At 41.9% G+C, this 20,538-nt stretch overlaps 1 protein-coding gene across 11 annotated transcripts in view; it reads left to right on the top strand.

Moving 5' to 3' along the window:
* Positions 1–20,538, top strand: part of BLTP1 (bridge-like lipid transfer protein family member 1) — a 197,891-nt gene that overhangs the window by 160,459 nt on the left and 16,894 nt on the right. For 5 of the 11 annotated variants that reach the window (XM_069978550.1, XM_069978553.1, XM_069978557.1 and 2 more), the window contains 12 exons: positions 1,636–1,877; positions 2,747–2,962; positions 4,496–4,676; positions 7,187–7,376; positions 12,407–12,565; positions 13,592–13,731; positions 15,465–15,663; positions 16,588–16,797; positions 17,899–18,078; positions 18,629–18,766; positions 19,545–19,790; positions 19,898–20,051. In XM_069978550.1, coding sequence (XP_069834651.1) covers positions 1,636–1,877; positions 2,747–2,962; positions 4,496–4,676; positions 7,187–7,376; positions 12,407–12,565; positions 13,592–13,731; positions 15,465–15,663; positions 16,588–16,797; positions 17,899–18,078; positions 18,629–18,766; positions 19,545–19,790; positions 19,898–20,051 — 2,255 coding nt within the window. The remainder of the gene's footprint in view (positions 1–1,635; positions 1,878–2,746; positions 2,963–4,495; positions 4,677–7,186; positions 7,377–12,406; positions 12,566–13,591; positions 13,732–15,464; positions 15,664–16,587; positions 16,798–17,898; positions 18,079–18,628; positions 18,767–19,544; positions 19,791–19,897; positions 20,052–20,538) is intronic. The other 6 variants (XM_069978552.1, XM_069978559.1, XM_069978555.1 and 3 more) reach the window with 5 other exon arrangements.

Here is a 20,538-nt window from a genome sequence, read left to right on the forward strand (position 1 = left end):
TGACTGTGCAGTTTGTGGTGTAATCCTGTGTCCAGTGAGGCCGTTTGGGGCACTGTCCCGCCCCCCTTTGCGCAGATCAACCCCTGGCTGACCCACTCTTTCTAATCATTATTAGTGGGCTGGCAGAGGGCGGACTAAATTGGTGCTCTGGGGGCGGAAGCCCCGCCCCCACTGCTCCAAACGTCCTTACCGGACACAGGATTACACTACAAACTGCATGGGAACGGCACAAAGGATAAAGGTAACAGACATACCTTCATCCTCTGCGGTGGGGATGTATCAGTTGGTTAGATTTGTCTAATCTGCTGATTTACCCTTTAAGAAAAGATGTTTCAGAAATGTTCTTGTTATGAAGAATACAAGTAATTATGAAAACAAAAAGGCACATTTTAAAGTAGAAGTCTGGCGAAAATTTTTATTAAAGTATTGTATTGCCCCCACAAAGTTATACAAAACACCAATATACTTTTTTTACGGGAAATGCACATAAAGTGTTTTTTTTCCTGCACTTGCTACTGCATCAAGGCTTCACTTCCTGGATAACATGATGATGTCACTTCCTGGATAACATAGTGATTTCACTTCCTGGATAACATGGTGATGTCACCTCCTGGATAACATGATGATGTCACTTCCTGGATAAACATGGTGATGTCACTTCCTGGATAACATGGTGATGTCACTTCCTGGATAAAATGGTGATGTCACTTCCTGGATAACATAATGGTGTCGCTTCCCGGATAACATGGTGATGTCACGACCCGACTCCCAGAGCTGAGCAGGCTGTGGCTGCTGAAGAGGATGATGGCAGGAGGACACTGAGGGACACAGGGCACTGGAGGGACACTGAGCATCCCTCTGCCATCATCCTCTCCAGCGGCCACAGCCCGCACAGCTCTGGGAGTCTGGTCGTGACATCACCATGTTATCCAGGAAGTGACATCACCATGTTATCCAGGAAGTGACATCACCATGTTATCCAGGAAGTGACATCACCATGTTATCAAGGAAGTGAAGCCTTGATGCAGTAGTAAGTGCAGGGAAAAAAGCACTTTATGTGCATTTCCCGTAATAAGTGTATATTGGTAATTTGTATAACTTTTGGGGGGCAATACAATACTTTAATAAAAAATTTCGCCAGACTTCTCCTTTAATATTATCACTGAAAAATTGTTTTGGTACCTGTTGGTTGCAGCTATATTGTAATGTGTTAAACATTTTTGAGTAGCTAAGAATACCCATAAAGCTGCTGTGAACCGGTTATGAGCGTGGTTGCTGTACGGCGTTCTGCAAGTTTGCATGAATAACTTCTTATGACTAATAGATCCTGTTTGATTTTCAGGCCGTCCTAATGAATCAGTCTACCATCTTGTACGTCTACAGTGCTACATGTATACTTGCTCTTGGTGGCTGGGTCTCCGTTCCCTTGTGCTGTTTTGAAATCCCCACATCATTCACAACATTTCTTCCATTTTTCACTTGCTAATCATTGTATGTTAATAGGATAAACCTTTGGGACTTGCTACTACCCTTTTTTATGTTTGCTTACATGATGGCGGCAAAGTAAAGCTGTTATAAGTAATATGTGCTCTTATAATTCGGTTTGTTCTGTTATGTTTTTCCCCTTTGACGCAGTTTCCAGAGGAGGTAGATGGTGATCTGTTGTCAGTTACCATTGATGGTCCATCTCATTACTCATCCATTAGTGATGGTTCACATTCCGTGTTCAGTTCCCCCAACACCCCACAAGTGTTTTCACCAGGCATTCCTTTCCAGACCGAAGAAAAGAGAGAGGACACTACTTCTTCATCATCGGAAGAGTCGGAAAAAGAGGAGGATCATGACAGAGAAAAGATGTATATTTACAGAAAACCCCCGTAAGTTTTCCTTATTTTAGTTAAAAAGATGTATTTTATTATCTACGTTTTTTATTTCCTTGACTCAACTACTTCTTGTGTTTATTTCAAGTATAGAGCAATTGTTCGTTGTTAAAGGGGTTGTTCACCAATTTTTTTTTCCTTTCAGATCGATTTGTAATTTACTTCTATTAAAAAATCTCAAGTCTTCCAGTATTTATCAGCTGCTGTATGTCCTGCAGGAAATGGTGTATTATCTGCAGTCTGACACAGTGCTCTCTGCTGCCACCTCTTTCCATATACAGAACTGTCCAGAGCAGTAGCGAATCCCCATAGAAAACCTCTTCTTCTCTCCAGGCTGGAAAGAATACATAACTTCCTGCAGGACAGTACTGGAAGACTTAAAGGAGTTATTCAGCGAAAGTGTTTTTCTTTCAAATCAACTGGTGTCAGAAAGTTCTATACATTTGAAATTTACTTCTATTAAAAAATCTCAAGTCTTTCTATACTTATTAGCTACTGTATGTCCTGCAGGAAATGTTGTTTTATTTTCAGTCTGACACAGTGCTCTCTACTGACATCTCTGGCCGAGACTGGAACTCTGTCTCGGTTTTCTATGAATCCCCATAGAAAACCTCTTCTGCTCTGGACAGTTCCTGTCTCAGCCAGAGATGTCAGCAGAGAGCACTGTGTCAGACTGAAAATGAAACATTTCCTGCATGACCTACAGTAGCTAATAAGTATGGGAAGACTTGAGATTTTTTAATAGAAGTAAATTGCAAATCTATATAACTTTCTGCCACCAGTTGATTGGAAAGAAATTTTTTTGGGATGAACTACCCCTTTAAGGTAATAAAATAAGGGTGCCATGTTGTTTCTGTAACACTCAGACCAAACAACCGCAAGAAGTCTTCGGGATTTGCTGCAGTCCATCAGCTCTTCACAGAGCGCTGGCCATCTACACCATCAAGCCGGAACGTATCCAGTACTGCGACTGAAAGGAACATAGATTTTGAGCTAGACATAAGAGTGGAGATAGACTGTGGAAAATGCGTGCTACATCCCACAATTCTTCAGCCAGATCATGATGACATAAGTTTAAGACGGTAAGATTTGATATTTTGCATATAATTTCAATGGACTGTCTGTGAATCTGTTCACCGTTTTTACCTTATTAAAGAGGCGGCTTTATTAGTAGTCTTGAGCGGACTTGCTGAGCTGTTCGGGTTTGGCAATGTTCTCTGCGTTTGACTCCCGGCATCTGGAGAAGTTAGATGTCGCCCTAGGGCTGTCAGGAAAAGATGGATATATCCTTTAACATTTGGGTTTGTAGAACATTGCTGAACCTGAGAGTTCAGCAAGTCTGCTCAACACTAGCAGCACGGTCCACTCCCACTCTGTGATAGAAAAAAAAGGTCAGGCTCATGTAAGTCTATAGAAGTCTTTAAAAAGTGCACTCACCCAATAGCATTAACTTTGACAGCAATAACTTATTGCATCTTAAAGGGCAAATCCGGCCATTTTCATAATCTGACAGCAGGCAAATGTAACAATGGCGCATTGCTTACCTCTCCCCGTGCCCACGATTCGTTGTCTGGCACGCTCTGGGATGCCCACTGGAAGGCATTTTCCCCCAAGTTGTGATGGCATCAAGACCCGGGGGAAAATACCCAATCCTGGCTGATGGACTAGCCGCTCAGCCAATCGGTGACTGGAGCAGCGTCCCGCCCCAGTCACTGACTGGTTGAGCAGACTGCCCATCAGCCAGGTCTTGATGTCGGCTCTGCAGGACTTAGGACATAAGGAAAGTTAGACAAATTCCTAATATACACTTATAAGAAATGCACATATACTGCTTTTTTCCTCGAACTAGTAGATCTTGCAGACTTCAATTTCTCTAAAAAACCGTGACATCACGAATCAGGGCAGAGCTGGGTGTAAGCGTCCAGTAGGGGGCGCAGTATATGGAGAAATTACATTGTAATTTTGGCACGGGCATGACTGCAACCTTTGCTGAAATTACAATGTAATTTCTCCATATACTGCGCCCCCTGCTGGACTCTTCATAGGAACTACACCCAGCTTTGCCCAGATCTGTGATGTCGCCTTTTTTTTTAGAGAAATTGAAGTCTGCCTGATCTACTAAATTGAGGAAAAAAGCAGTATATGTGCATTTCCCATAATAACTGTATATTAAGAATTTGTCTAACTTTCCTTATGTAATAACATATTAAAAAATACTTTTGGCCGAACTTCTTGTTTAACATTTTGACCTGCAGTAGCCAAACATGTACTTCTATCCAGTCAAGGCAATTGTAGTGGGGAGTAGCCACTGAGAGCCGCCCGATGTTTGTTCGGGAAAGTGAAAAGTGATAACGGTACTTATATAACAACGTTAGCAGTTTGCAGGGATCAGAACGCCAGACAGATATAAATATTGTCGGCTTACACAGTTGATTAATATTTTTATCGTAATATATTACTTCTCCTTAAATCATTGATAGAATACTCTTGGAAAACTAATTTTCTAGATATTTTTAGATATATATGTTTAGCCTTCCGATGAATGCTGAGAAGGCTGTGTGTCAGTGTGTCTGTATTAGCATTTACAGAGTGCCTGCTGTTCCCTTCTTGTGCAGGAGCTATGACAGAAGCTCTCGGAGTCTTGATCAAGACTCTCCATCTAAAAAGAAGAAGTTTCAGAATAACTATGCGTCTACAACTCACTTGCTGGCTGGAAAGAAAGTGCCATCGTCTCTGCAAACTAAAACAAGTGAATCGGAAACCACAGTCTTTTATATTCCAGGAGTCGATGTTAAGGTAAGCTCAGGCTAAACAATCATTGTACACCAAAATTATAATAACCAGAGATCCTCTAAACAAGAACTTACATAAACACACTGTATAGGGGAGGATGTATAAAGGACACAATAGCCAAAATGGGTTTCATCAAGAAACTATACCACCAATAGAAAAAAAGAGCTGAACCACTAGAAATAGAAATTATTTTATGAATAAAAAAGACTATTAAAACATGAATATCCAAATACCAATAACAATAGCCTACGACTGCTAAAACACAACGCAAAAACAAGCGTTTGCCGAAACGTACGTCAGGGCAGGGAATGTGCGTGGACCCAATAACTATCACGTGTTTACAGGTATAGCCTGTGAATTGTTTACATGTATTATTTGCACTTGCGATGTGATGTATGTTCCGTCCTGTAGTCATGAGTTAAAGTGTCACTGTTTAAATTTTTGTGTTTATTTTTTATTTTTTGCAGAAATCAATAGTACAGATGATTTTAAGAAACTTTGTAATTGGGTTTATTAGCCGAAAAATGCATTTTTTATCATAAAAAAGCAGTTTGAAGCTCTCCCCCCTGTCTTCATTGTTCTCTATGGAGAGGGGAGGGAGATGAGGCACCAAAACAGTACAACAAAGAGTTCATTTACAGCTACATCACCGGACTATCTCCTCTGAAGTCAGCACTGACCTCTCTTACCTCTGAATACCAGCTTTCACACAGGTCCTGCTGTGTAATCCTTTGTTTTCTGCTCTCTGCTGGCGACTAATTTCCCTCCTCCCCCCTCAACTGTCCATAGGTTACACAGGGCTCGACTGATGTAAACCAGTTGAGATTTCCTGATAATAAGCAGTGAATGAGAGAGAGGAGGGGGGTGGGGGGACCTGGGGAAAGTCTTTTTGAATGCAGATAATTGCATATTTGCCTTCTTTGCCTTTCTTAAAATCGTCTGTACTATTGATTTCTACAAAGGAAAAAAAAAAAAAAAATGACACCTTATATATGATCTGTTATTTGCACTTGAGCAGTGGTTTTCCACCTCCAGTCCCCCTGTTTTTGTTTTATGTGTCAGCAATCGCAGACCATTGTTAGAGTAGTTTCACACCTACCGACTCGCAGCGTAAATCTTGCTGCGAGTCTGGCAGGTCCTGGCAGTTCCCTGTCACTACATACTCGCAGCTGTCTGAAAGATTGCTGCGAGTATGTAATTCTGCAGCCCCCTTAACCTTTTCGGCTCCCGCTCCGCTGTATACATTACTTGTCTCCTTGCTGCACAGGATCCCGACGTCTTGCTCCGCCACCCAGCCAATCAGTGTATTGCCCAGCTGCAGCCACTGATTGGCTGGGTAGGAGAGCAGGATGCCGGGACCCCGTGCAGCGAGGAGACAGGTCATGTATATACAGACACAGCGGAGCGGGAGCCGAAGGGGTTAAGGGGGCGGCAGTATTACATACTCGCAGCAGTCTGTAGTGACAGGGAACTGCCAGGACCTGCCAGACTCGCAGCAAGATTTACGCTGCGAATCGGTAGATGTGAAACTACCCTTAATGGGTTTCATTTTTCGGTATTTATTTGAGTGGTTCAGCTCTTTTTTCTATTGGTGGTGAACAATCATTGTGTTTTATTGTATCTGACCATAAATGAAGCTTTATGTAGATATAAGTCATGCTTTTGAATTAGGGATAACAGGCTCTCGCAAATACAGTAAAAACAGCACTGTATAAAAACGTATCAAAAAGAGGCATAAGCCTCTACGGCTATCCAGCCCCATTCATGGCTAGCCAGTCAAATGGATAGCACCACTCCTGGATAAGTAGAAATATATTTATCTTTATTCTCCTTCGTTGGGATATTTCAGCTGAATCCAGAACCTTCTCAAGTAATGGGAAAAATAATCAAGTCGGAATGTCACCCTTTGCTTTCTACAGTGGATTCTCTTGTCATTTCACAATAAATTTGTAATTTGCAGATCCCGAATTTGTGGACACATCCCACAAGTAATCGGTGTTGAGAATTAAAGGGGTACTGTGACGAAAATATTTTTCTTCCAAATTGACTGGTTTCAGAAAGTTTTATATAGGTTGGTAATTTACTTCTATTTAAAAATAACAAGTCTTCCCGTACTTATCAGCTGCTGTATGTCCTGCAGGAAGTGGTGTATTTTTTCCAATCTGACACAGTGCTCTCTGCTGCCACCTCTGTCCGAGACAGGAACTGTCCAGAGCAGGAGAGAATTTTTATAGGGATTTTCTCCTGCTCTCGACAGTTCCTGACATGGACAGAGGTGGCAGCAGAGAGCACTGTGTCAGACTGGAAAAAATACACCACTTCCTGCAGGACATACAGCGGCTGATAAGTATGGGACGGCTTGATAGTTTTAAATAGAAGTAAATTACAAATCTGTATAACTTTCTGACACCATTTTGATTTGAAAGGAAACATTTTCACTGGAGTACCCCTTTAATTCAGTAAAATTGTGAATAGTCCTATGTTATATATAATAATAATGTCTTTCTCTTTAGCTACACTATAATTCAAAAACTCTAAAGACCGAATCGCCAAATGCCTCGAGAGGATCATCATTGCCAAGAACCCTTTCAAAAGAATCAAAGCTGTATGGTATGAAAGATACTGCACCACCTCCTATACCTAGTAGTGTCAACAGCAAGACTAACACCTTATTACCACCCCCTCCCCCACCTATCCCCTCAGGTACTTAGTCATTTGTGTATGTACAACTAATTGTACCTAATTTCATCGCTCATTACTTGTGAACATCCATGATGACATCATAAAGCGTTGTTCATGTAGAGTTGTAACAGTCTCTATAGGTTTTACATGACACAACTACTTCTTTGTCTTTATGCTGCTGACAATTTTTCTGCGTTTGTTTTAACAGCAAGTGCCAAACAATCAGGGCCGATTCTAGCTTTTCTGCTGCCTGAGGCGAGAACTGACAAAGCGCTACCCCCCCCCCCACACACACACACACACACACACAATTCTCGATTTAAATCTCGATTTTCTATTTTTATGTTAAATAAGCAGAAAAAATACACCAAGACACATGAAGCAGTACTAGCAGCTGTACTTGAATGAGCTGAAAAATTGCATTTCAGCATTATATCCCTGTTCCCCCACATTCCCCCTACAAGATTATCATGCCCCGGCCCTCCTCACATTCCCTGTAATATTACCATGTGCCCATAGTGCCCCTCACATTCCCCATACAAGAACTCCAGCACTCCCAGGTCCCCCCATTCAACATGATTAATGCCTCAGCTGAGTCTCCTATCCTGTGACCTGACAGCAGTCTAAACTGCAGGGACCTCAGAGCAATAGTCAGGGAGAGAAGATCCAGGACAGGCACAGTGCAGCATCGCAGTGTGTATGGGACAGCACTATAGATAACAGTGTGCGCTGTGCTGTGACCAGATTTTTTAACTGTTTGAGCCACTATGGGCCCCCTGGGAGCTTCAAAACAAACAACAATCTGTAACTGCTGACCTCTGACCTCAGGAGCTGGAGAAGAGCCATAAAACGGGCTGCTCTGTTAACTCTTTCAGTACTGCAGAATGTAGAGTATTACTGTGCATCACTTACATTCTGCAATACAGAAAGAGTTAACAGCAGAGCAGAACATTACTTTTATGCCTCTTCTCCTGCTCTTGCACTGTGCTGAGGTCAACTCTGAGTTCGGCAGTGCAGAGAAGACATAATATAGCGTCCCCGCTGCTGTTCACTTTTTCTTTTCTACAGTTGTGTAAGTGATGCAGAGTATAATAACTCTGCATTATTGAAAGGGTTAACAGCAGGAGACACTATATCTATGTCTTATGTGATGTGAATACGAGGCTTCTAGTGCCTCCTCAGCGCTTCTCATGAGGCAACTGACAGGAAACACGGCCGGGCACTGAGCCGGAACTAGTTGTAATGATAAGGACACAGGACGCTGATGCCGCCCCCCTCAAGGGCTGTGTTATCTGCCGCCTGAGGCGAACACTTCACCTGGCCTCATGGCAGATACGGGCCTGCAAACAATGTAAATAATTGTTTTATCAACCTTTCCATGCCTGATACCCCGAGTCATTCCCTGATCATTAAAGGAGAAGGCCGGCAAAAATTTTTATTAAAGTATTTTATTCACCAATCACCAAAATTCACCAATCACCAAATCACCAATATACACTTATTACGGGAAATGTATATAAAGAGCTTTTTTTCCCTGCACTTACTACTGCATCAAGGCTTCACTAGTAGTAAGTAGTAGTAGTAGTAAGTAGTAGTAGTAAGTGCAGGGAAAAAAAGCACTTTATAAGCATCTCCCGTAGTAAATGTATATTGGTGATTTGTATAACTTTTGGGGGGCAATACAATACATTGATAAAAATTTTCACCGGACTTCTCCTTTAAAGGGGCATTCTCAGCTAACATAGTTACACTTGTAGGGCTCATCAAATCGAATATTCTAGCAAAACTGTTCAATTAGCAAACTCTTCCTCCTGATTTGCTGCTCTTTTCATCCCATTGTTGACATCTTGTTGTTTAAGTTACCAACCAACAGCCTGCTTTAAAAGCAGTGGTTTGGTTGGTGTATACAGTTAGGGCCAGAAATATTTGGACAGTGACACAATTTTCGCGAGTTGGGCTCTGCATGCCACCGCATTGGATTTGAAATGAAACCTCTACAACAGAATTCAAGTGCAGATTGTAACATTTAATTTGAAGGGTTGAACAATAATATCTAATAGAAAATGTAGGACTTGTGCACATTTCTTTACAAACACTCCACATTTTAGGAGCTCAAAAGTAATTGGACAAATAAACATAACCCAAACAAAATATTTTTTTTTTCAATATTTTGTTGCGAATCCTTTGAAGGCAATCACTGCCTTAAGTCTGGAACCCATGGACATCACCAAACGCTGGGTTTCCTCCTTCTTAATGCTTTGCCAGGCCTTTACAGCCGCAGCCTTCAGGTCTTGCTTGTTTGTGGGTCTTTCCGTCTTAAGTCTGGATTTGAGCAAGTGAAATGCATGCTCAATTGGGTTAAGATCTGGTGATTGACTTGGCCATTGCAGAATGTTCCACTTTTTTGCACTCATGAACTCCTGGGTAGCTTTGGCTGTATTCTTGGGGTCATTGTCCATCTGTACTATGAAGCGCCGTCCGATCAACTTTGCAGCATTTGGCTGAATCTGGGCTGAAAGTATATCCCGGTCCACTTCAGAATTCATCCGGCTACTCTTGTCTGCTGTTATGTCATAAATAAACACAAGTGACCCAGCGCCATTGAAAGCCATGCATGCCCATGCCATCACGTTGCCTCCACCATGTTTTACAGAGGATGGGGTGTGCCTTGGATCATGTGCCGTTCCCTTTTCTTCCCACCATTCTGGTACAGGTTGATCTTTGTCTCATCTGTCCATAGAATACTTTTCCAGAACTGAGCTGGCTTCTTGAGGTGTTTTTCGGCAAATTTAACTCTGGCCTGTCTATTTTTGGAATTGATGAATGGTTTGCATCTACATGTGAACCCTTTGTATTTACTTTCATGGAGTCTTCTCTTTACTGTTGACTCAGAGACAGATACACCTACTTCCCTGAGAGTGTTCTGGACTTCAGTTGATGTTGGGAACGGGTTCTTCTTCACCAAAGAAAGTATGCGGCGATCATCCACCACTGTTGTCTTCCGTGGACGCCCAGGCCTTTTTGAGTTCCGAAGCTCACCAGTCAATTCCTTTTTTCTCAGAATGTACCCGACTGTTGATTTTGCTACTCCAAGCATGTCTGCTATCTCTCTGATGGATTTTTTCTTTTTTTGTCAGCCTCAGGGTGTTCTGCTTCACCTCAATTGAGAGTTCCTTTGACCGCATGTTGTCTGGTCACAGCAACAGCTTCCAAATGCAAAACCACACACTTGGAATCAACCCCAGACCTTTTACCTACTTCATTGATTACAGGTTAACGAGGGAGACGCCTTCAGAGTTAATTGCAGCCCTTAGAGTCCATTGTCCAATTACTTATGGTCCCTTGAAAAAGAGGAGGCTATGCATTACAGAGCTATGATTCCTAAACCCTTTCTCCGATTTGGATGTGGAAACTCTCATATTGCAGCTGGGAGTGTGCACTTTCAGCCCATATTATATATATAATTGTATTTCTGAACATGTTTTTGTAAACAGCTAAAATAACAAAACTTGTGTCACTGTCCAAATATTTCTGGCCCTAACTGTATATAGCATGTAGAGTATATATATTGTATAATATGTGTACTGTAGCTTAAAGGGGTTACCAGGATTGGAAAAACATGGCCACTTTCTTCCAGAGACAGCACCACTCTTGTTTGGGTGCAGGTTTTGTAACTCAGTTCCATTGAAGTGAACGGAGCTTAATTGCAAACCGCACCTGAACTGGAGACAAGAGTGGTGCTGTTTCTGGAAGAAAGTGACCATGTTTTTGTAGCGCTGGATAACCCCCTTTAACAGTTTTCCCCTGTCTACTTGTACCCCAATACAATGTATAATGTTTTCCCCTGTCTACTTGTACCCCAATACAATGTATAATGAACCCCCCCCCCCCCCAAGGTTAAAACTCATTCCTAAGGTGGCTATACACCTTCAATAACTGATCAACCGAGTTATCGCTCCTGTCCTTTGTGTACACAAGAACAATTGGCAGCTGGACATTCCTGTATTCTCTATCATGAGGGACAAGCCAGAATACTCTAGGGTTGGGCAGTGAAATTTCATCACGCCCGACCCCTATTTTCACCGTCAACAAGGGTCGATGGAGTCTCTGTAGCCCCCCCCCCCCTTTACGCTATATACTGGTCAGTAAATCTGATCAGCATGAAAGAGAGTTTTGCTTTGCAGTCTCCGGGTCCGACCAGCGAGAGGTGAGGGAGGGGAGGTAAGGGTTCTGAGAGAACACCACATCCCCCATATTTATATTTTTATCCAGGCCCGTCCAGCGCCATGACTGCCAGAGAACATGATAGCTGAAGAAAAAAAAAAAGGATGATCCCTCAAGTCAGATGCCTAGGAACATGTGTAATAATGACTTGTAGTGTAGTGTAGTATTTTTTCAATATTTCAGGTTTTATTTCTGTCTGTCAAGTGTAAAAATTGTCCTGGCAGCAAAAGAGTTAATCGATCTCCCCCCATTATGTTTCTAAGGGAGATTGATACTATGGGGGAGATTTATCAAACATGGTGTAAAGTGAGACTGTCTCAGTTGCCCCTAGCAACCAATCAGATTCCACCTTTCATTCCTCACAGACTCTTAGGAAAATGAAAGGTGGAATCTGATTGGTTGCTAGGGGCAACTGAGCCAGTTTCTCTTTACACCATGTTTGACAAATCTCCACCTATGTCTTTCCCTAATATGCTGCATGCAAGCTAAATATTAAAGTTAGGCTGGGTTCACACTGCGTTTTTTTCAGTCTTTTTAACGTGTATGTTTTATGATGGGAAAAAAAAACCAAAAAAAAAAAAACGGATGCAATTGTGTGCAATTTGTTGTGATCCATTTTCCATTGACTTCCATTATAAGAAGAATGTATTAAAACAGAATGCCTTTTTTTTCTCTTGTTGGTTGACCACATTTTTCTGTACATTAAAAGTAGTTTAAAAACAGATCGGTTAATACGTTAAACGGTGTGAACCCAGCCTTAACCATTTTTATGTAATGTATTCCACATTTTTTATGTGTTTCTTTTTATGTAAAATGTTACTTTTCAGCCAAAGGAAAGGGAAGCGGTGTAAAAACAGCCAAGTTATATGCCTGGGTAGCCTTACAGTCACTGCCTGAAGAAATGGTCATCAGTCCAAATCTGCTTGACTTTCTAGAGAAAGCATTGGAAACCATACCAATCACACCCATTGAAAGAAACTATACAGGTAGGTGTTCGGCTTCACACTCTCTTTGCAATCAGTGTGTAATGTGTTATTGCAGGTTTGTCACAATTGAATTTGTGTGAAAAGTAACAGTGAGAGAGGTGCAGATCATTAAAGTTGCAGCGTACCATTAAAGGAGAAAATTTTTATTAAAGTATTGTATTGCCCCCCAAAAGTTCTACAAATTACCAATATACACTTATTACGGGAAATGCTTATAAAGTGCACTTACTACTGCATCAAGGCTTCACTTCCTGGATAACATGGTGATGTCACTTCCTGGATAACATGGTGATGTCACTTCCTGGATTGCATGGTGATGTCACTTCCTGGATAACATGGTGATGGCACGCCCCGACTCCCAGTGCTGTGAAGGCTGTGGCTGGTGGAGAGGATGAGTGCAGGGGGACACTGAGGGACACAGGGCACTGGAGGGACACTGAGCATCCCCCTGCCATCATCCTCTCCAGCAGCCACAGTCCGCACAGTTCTGGGAGTCGGGTCGTGACATCACCATGTTATCCAGGAAGTGACATCACCACGTTATCCAGGAATTGACATCACCATGTTATCCAGGAAGTGACATCACCATGTTATCCAGGAAGTGACATCACCATGTTATCCAGGAAGTGACATCACCATGTTATCCAGGAAGTGACATCACCATGTTATCCAGGAAGTGACATCACCATGTTATCCAGGAAGTGAAGCGTTGATGTAGTAGTACGTGCAGGGAAAAAAGCACTTTATAAACATTTCCTGTAATCAGTGTATATTGAGGGGTTTGTATAACTTTTGGGGGTTCAATACAATACTTTAATATTTTTTGCCAGACTTCTTCTTTAAACCTATGTTGGTGGCCTCTATTAGGGCATTTTTAGCTATTAAGAAGAGTGACCTGACCCTTTATTATCCAGAGAGTCTCTACAAAGTGGAGAGTCTGGCAATGATTTTATTGTGATGCATTGAGGTGATTCCCATCTTAATATGATGTATACATGTAGAACATATGTTGTTTGCTTATTCCAGCTGTAAGTACCCAAGATGAAGATATTACACAGTTTGATCTCCAGGATCCCCTAGAAGAATCAACAACCTCACTGGTGTCATCTTCAACATCTGCCTACTCATCCTTCCCTGTTGATGTGGTTGTTTATGTTCGGGTTCAGGTATGCTTTATCCTATCTGGCTGGGTGGATTCTTGTTTGCTTTGAAATATTAAAGGGGTACTCCAGGGGTTTTATTTATTGCCATTACATAATTTTAATGAAGTTACAATACATTATTCTAAAGACTGTATATATATTTATATACATATGCACTTCTGTTTAGTGGCAGCAGTAAAGGGCGACATGGCCCCCTCTGCTGCCACCAACGTTTGTGTCAGGAACTGCAGGGCTATAAGCCTGACACAAGAAGCAGGACTGCTATTGCTATGCAGGGGGGTTATTTGTGGACTGTATGTTCTAATATATAGTGTGAAGGGGGGGGAGGGTCAGCGAGAGAGAGGCTTCCCGTCACAATGACAGTGCCGGCAGCCTCTGCAGAGGTAGCAGTCAGGGCTGCCTCTCTCTCCTCCCTTGTCCACTGTATATTAGAATATACAGTCCACAAAGGAGCAATCCCTCGCTAGAACAGAGCTTGGGATCAGAGCCCCGCAGCTTGGGATCAGAGCCCCTCAGCTTGGGATCAGAGCCCCGCAGCTTGGGATCAGAGCCCCTCAGCTTGGGATCAGAGCCCCACAGCTTGGGATCAGAGCCCCGCAGCTTGGCATCAGAGCTCCGCAGCTTGGGATCAGATCCCCTCAGCTTGGGATCAGAGCCCCTCAGCTTGAGATCAGAGCCCCTCAGCTTGGGATCAGAGCCCCTCAGCTTGGGATCAGAGCCCCTCAGCTTGGGATCAGAGCCCCTCAGCTTGAGATCAGAGCCCCTCAGCTTGGGATCAGAGCCCCTCAGCTTGGGATCAGAGCCCCTCAGCTTGGGATCAGAGCCCCTCAGCTTGGGATCAGAGCCCCACAGCTTTGTAAATTCTATTCTTGCATCAAAATTTTCAGAATTTTTCCTCAAAATTTTGTTAAGTCCACACAAACGTTTGTATGTAGCATTATTTGTGCCCATTTTTTAGCTGAAAATATTTGCTGTTTTTAATATTTCATATTTGTACACACAAAAGAGAAAAGACAACTGTAAGCCAATATTACACCTACAGATATATGATGTCCTGCAGCAAGACGTAGAGTGAAGCAGGTCAGGGAGAGAAGTGCTTACTTCTGCTGTGCAGGGAGCTACAACATAGCCCCATTCACTCTAATATGTAAGCTGCAGCTCCTTTACAGACGTTCGCTTTGAGCGCTCCTGTGCTGGAGAATTGCTAAAGATATGTGTGCCTTTGTTTTCGGGATTAGTAGGGAACCAGTAGGTTGCACAGTCACTGTTCAGAATACTTTGCACTATCCTAGTGGAATAATGTTCTAATGTAGTAATATTTTGTTAAGGCTGGGTTCACACTGCAGTTTTGCAATCCATTTTTCTTTTTTTGTTTTTTTTTTCTTCTGTTTTATGCAAAAAACAGGTGAAAAACTTATGCATGTGTGTGTCCATTTTTCCATTGACTTTTATTATAAAAAAAGGATCAAAATGCATCCGTTTTTTTTTTCTTTTTTTTTTTTGGTTGACTGCTTTTTTGAGTATGCTAAATTTTTTTATAATGTTAGTGAATGGAAAAATGGATCAAAACAGGTTCACACAAATGCATCTTTTTTTATCCGTTTTTAGCATAAGACTGTTAAAAACAAAAAGCGGATTGCAAAAACGCAGTGTGAACCCAGCCTAACTGTTTAAATAAATGTGTTTCCATTATTCCTTTTGTGTGTGGTTTCATAGTTATTGTCTCCTTTATTCAGCCCTCCCAGATCAAGTTTAGTTGCCTTCCGGTTTCACGTGTTGAGTGCATGCTGAAGCTTCCTTCATTAGACCTTGTCTTCTCCTCAAACCGAAGCGAACTAGAAACACTAGGAGCAACTCATCCTTCAGAACCCAATGTTGGTAATCTTTCTACACCAAGCGGATCAAAACCTGGCCTGAACAAACTTGGGGCGACAGGTAGGCAAATCATATTGCACATTGTACACTACATTGTACTGCTAGTTTTTAAGCAATCTTTGGGCCGATATTTAGGAGCAAGGAAGTGCCTACCTGTAAGATCAGCACTCACTTGCTCCTTGTTTCCTGCTATTACACGCACAGACATTGGGGGGCATAGAAGAGAGTGGTGGTCTGCTGCCACCGCTTCTAATACATGGAAGGACAGCCAGCAGACTGTAGCTATTGCAATAGTTTTTCTTTGTTTTTTTTCAAATGTGCTGAAAGACAACAATCAGCCAACATCATACATATCGGCTGATTGTTGCCTTTTAGCGTGACCTATTACACGTCCAGTAATTGGCTAAGCATGGCTGATAATCGTTTGGTGTGGTAGTACCGTTTCATGTAATGTAAGTAAAATAAACAGACTAGCGGCCACCTTCAAATGTGAAATTTCAGTTGTCCTCAAACCCCCCCAGGTACTTTTATCCCATAAGGCCACTGTGAGCCGCCCACTGCAAGCCATATACGAAAGCAAAAAGTGTGGAGATAAGATATAAACCTAGATTTTCAATAGAGACTGTGAAACTGCTTTTGTACCATAATAAGTAAGAAGCAAAAATTAAACAAAAGGTGTCTATAGCCTTTAAAGGGGTTATTCGCCATTAGAAAAACACAGCTACTTTCTTTCAAAAACAGCACCATCCCTACAATAAAACTCCATTTTAGTAAAACTGACCTGCAAAGCTCCATACCCAAACTGAGGACAAGATATGTGCTGTTTCTGGAAGAAAGCGAACATGTTTTCCAAATCTAGATAACCCTTTTAATCCTGTGTAATTCCTTTAATCTTAGTATAGATTTATATTTATATAACAGCAAGGTTCTTCACAACGTATGTCATGTTTGTTTACCCAGTCAAAGACTGAATGTTGCTCTAAGTTGCAGGACCATCACCAGGGTTGGGAAGTCCTCTTGGAAGAACACGACACAGCAGCAGCCAGTCGGATCTGACCAGTTCAAGCAGCAACTCATCAGGCCTGAGCTTCACAGCATGCATGTCTGATTTTTCCCTTTATGTGTTTCATCCTTATGGAGCTGGCAAGCAAAAATCTGGAGTTTCTGGTCTTGCTCCAGGATCCGGTGGCTTAGGTATGATAAAAGAACTCTGCTTATATGTTTTCCAGTATTTGTATATAAAAATATCCCAGGCCCTTGCATCACTATAAGATTTTTTTTTGTTTTGAGAGTGTGTGAGCTATATCTGTCTAGTTTAGAAAAGTAAGTAGCAGTCCTATTAGGGAATAATTAGGGGGTTAAAGGGGTTATCCACCTAAGAGCTATAAAATAAAACGCTAGCTGCTCTTACTCACCAAGTCCCCCTGAATATTTTGAGCTGTCTCCTGTCTTTCTAGCTGCTGCCATTCCTGAGTTACAAGTTTTTCTAAAAGCTGATCTATATCAAAGATGGGGCCGGACAGGAAACTACATTTCCCATCATGCATTTCCTTGATTGGTCCGTTTGCGTACTCGCCCCCTTAGCTTTCTTTCCTGCCCACTGCTGTCATTACTATTGCACAATACACACAGGGCAGTGTTAGCTGATAATATGGTGGAGCTGATGCTCGAATAATGTAGCAGAGCTGACGCACGCATGGTGTAGCTATGTGCTACATAACGGGCATCTGTTTGCTAAGGGTTTGGTTTAGGTTTAAGTCTCTGCTTGCTGACTGTGAATGAAAACATTATAGTTCCATCCAGAGGGAGGGGGGTGGAGGTAGGAGGGAGATTAGTCAGCAGCAGAGAACAAAGGATTACACAGCGAGCTGGATGAAAGCCGATATTCAGAGGTCAGAGAGGTCAGTGCTGACTGTCAGAGGAGATAACCTGGTGATGTAGCTGTAAATTAACTCTTTGTTGTCCTGTTTTGGTGCCTCATCTCCCTCCACCCCTCCCCTCTCCATAGGGGGGAGAGCTTTAAACTGCTTTTTCATGATAAAAAGGCATTTTTCAGCTAATAAACCCAATTACAAAGTTACTTAAAAATCACCTGTACTATTGATTTCTGCAAAAAAATTCAAACAACAGTGATTTAATTTAATTCTAGCCATTACCGGTGGTCTCCGCACCTGGCTTCCGGATGATACCCACTGCTAACATGCCGCTATGACTTGTCAGAAGTTTTTACAAACGATAATTACACTTTAAAGTATAATGTAAATTCTAAGCTTCACTAACAGTATTTGTTTTTAGGAAATGTGGATGAGGAGCCTACATCAGTAACGGGCCGAAAAGACTCCCTAAGTATTAACCTGGAGTTTGTCAAAGTCAGCTTGTCTAGAATGAGACGATCAGGCGGAACATCTTTCTTCGAAAGTGTGTCACTTAATAAAGGAGCGAGTAAAATGGACACCACTTTAATAAACATCTCAGGTACTGTAGTGCTATATAGATCTTTTTACAAGCATGAAAATATTAGTGAAGATTATAAGGACGCCAGAGTAAGACTAGGTTCACACTGCGTTTTTGCAAACAAATGGATGAAAAACTGATGAAAAAAACTGATGCATTTGTGTGCATCCATTTTGATCCGTTTTTCCATTGACCTACATTATAATAAAAAAGGATTGAGACGTATCCGTTTTTTTTTTTTTTTTAAAGGACGCAACACTACTTTTGTGTCCGTAAAAAAAAACGCATCCGTTTTGATCCATTTTTCTCATAATGTAAATCAATGAAAAAACGGATGCACACAAATGCATTCATTTTTTTCATCTGTTTTTCATTTGTTTTTTGTATTAAAAAAAAAATAAAAAATAGATTGCAAAAACGCAGTGTGAACTTAGCCTAATACATTGGGGCATAAAAGGCAAACTATCCAGGCCAATGAAATAGAACACAGGAAGGTCTGCATATAGCACTCTAATATGTTTGAATATACTATACTTCTGGTCTGAACTTCTTCTTTTTTTTCCCCCCATAGCGGTCTGTGATATAGGTTCTGCTTCATTCAAGTATGACATGCGCCGTCTCAGTGAAATTTTAGCATTTCCAAGGGCGTGGTATAGAAGGAGTATTGCCAGACGACTTTTTCTGGGTGATCAAACCATCAATTTACCAGGTATGGTTAAACTAAATTTATTTCAATAGTTTTTTCAGTCTTGTTAAATTAAAGGGTATTACACTCAAACATAACTTTTTATATGTTGCTGCCCATGGTGAGACTAACAATTCCTTCCATACTTGTTATTATCTTTTTAGTCTTATTTCCCCAGTTCTCAGCTGCTTCTTTCCTTTAAGACACAAAAATCTGTGTCTGAGCCTGTCGCCCCCTCCACCCCCCTCCCTTGTGAGACAGCTGTTGTAAACAAATCCCTGACTGGCTGTATCTGCAACATTGTAGCTTCCTTGTAATGCCGGGAGGATTAATTAGAGTGAGTTCATTATCAACTTGACCTCAGAATAACCCTCCCAGCATTACAAAGAAGCTACAGTGTTGCAGATTAAGCCTGCCAGGGACTTGTTTACATCAGCTCTCTCAGAAGGAAGGGGGAGACTGAGAGAGAGGCTCACACACCGATTTTTGTGTTTTTAGCAGAAAGCAGCAGCTGAGAACTGGGGGAAGGAGACTGAATATGAAAAGTTATGTTTGAGTGCAAAATGCCTTCAAGCCGCCTCCTACCCTGGGGGTTGGTAATAGACCTCTTTATGAGGGGAACAAAATGAGCACATCTACAGTAGTTCACAGAGCAACCTGGGTGCAAATACATGGTGGGTGACATTCAGCGGGGGCCCCTCATGGATTAGACTGTGCAGCACGGCCTTGATACTGTAAATAAATGTCACACTATAATAAATGTTGGATTTTCTTCATCCAGTGAGTCCTGTTTTTTTTCTAGCTTCTGGACCTGGAACTCCAGATTCTGTTGAGGGAGTAAACCAGCATCTTTCTCCTGAATCTTCTCGCAAAGCCTACTGTAGAACCTGGGAGCAGCCCAGCCAGTCTGCCTCATTCAGCCACATGGCACAGTCGCCCAATGTCTTCAATGAACACACACCAAACACTAGCATGTCTCCTGCTTCCTTGAAGTCTCCAGCTGTGACCAGATCTAGAAGTGTGTCTGACTCCTCAGTGCCACGCAGGGGTATGTAGACAGTATGAAAGCAGCCACACTTGTGTATTCGCTCATCTACCTATTACTCTATGCTATACCTGAACTTACCTTTGTCTGTGTTTTTACTTTTTATTCAGATTCCGTCACTAAGACTTCAACCCCATCATTCAGCAAGGCCAGTAAACCATCCAGCCAGCAGGCGTCACCTTGGGAAACACTTGTGGTTTTTGCAATCAATCTGAAACAGCTGAATGTGCAAATGAATATGAGTAATGTCATGGGAAATACAACGTAAGTTGAGAAGAGTTTATTTCACTTAGGGTTCTATTTTAGGACCCCAGTATCCTCTTTGCAATCCATGAAGACATCTGCAACCTTTCTGACTTTGACTCACTGTATGATACACAATACATATAAGATTAATCTCTCAACTTCTACCCTTATTTTCACCCTGTATTTTTTTTTTTTAATATATCACACTATTTTTCTTTCAGATGAGGAGATATATTAAAGGGGGACTATCATTACGTTAGACCAATCTAACCTACTGATAGCTCCCTAGTGGACACGGGGCAAGTGACAATTATCAGCTAACAATTTTACTAGAAACGCTTCTGCCAGTGGCATAGCTACGATAGAGGCAGGGTAGGCAGCTGCTATGGGGCCTGTGGGTGAGGGGGGCCCGTCCATGCACAGGGAAGATAAGAGCATCCTGTGTCCTGCTTAACCTCCTATGTACTGCAGTGTGTAAAGGCTTTATTACACCAAAAGATGTCTG

This window comes from Dendropsophus ebraccatus, chromosome 7 (assembly GCF_027789765.1).
Source record: "Dendropsophus ebraccatus isolate aDenEbr1 chromosome 7, aDenEbr1.pat, whole genome shotgun sequence".
NCBI classification, from domain to species: Eukaryota; Metazoa; Chordata; class Amphibia; order Anura; family Hylidae; genus Dendropsophus; species Dendropsophus ebraccatus.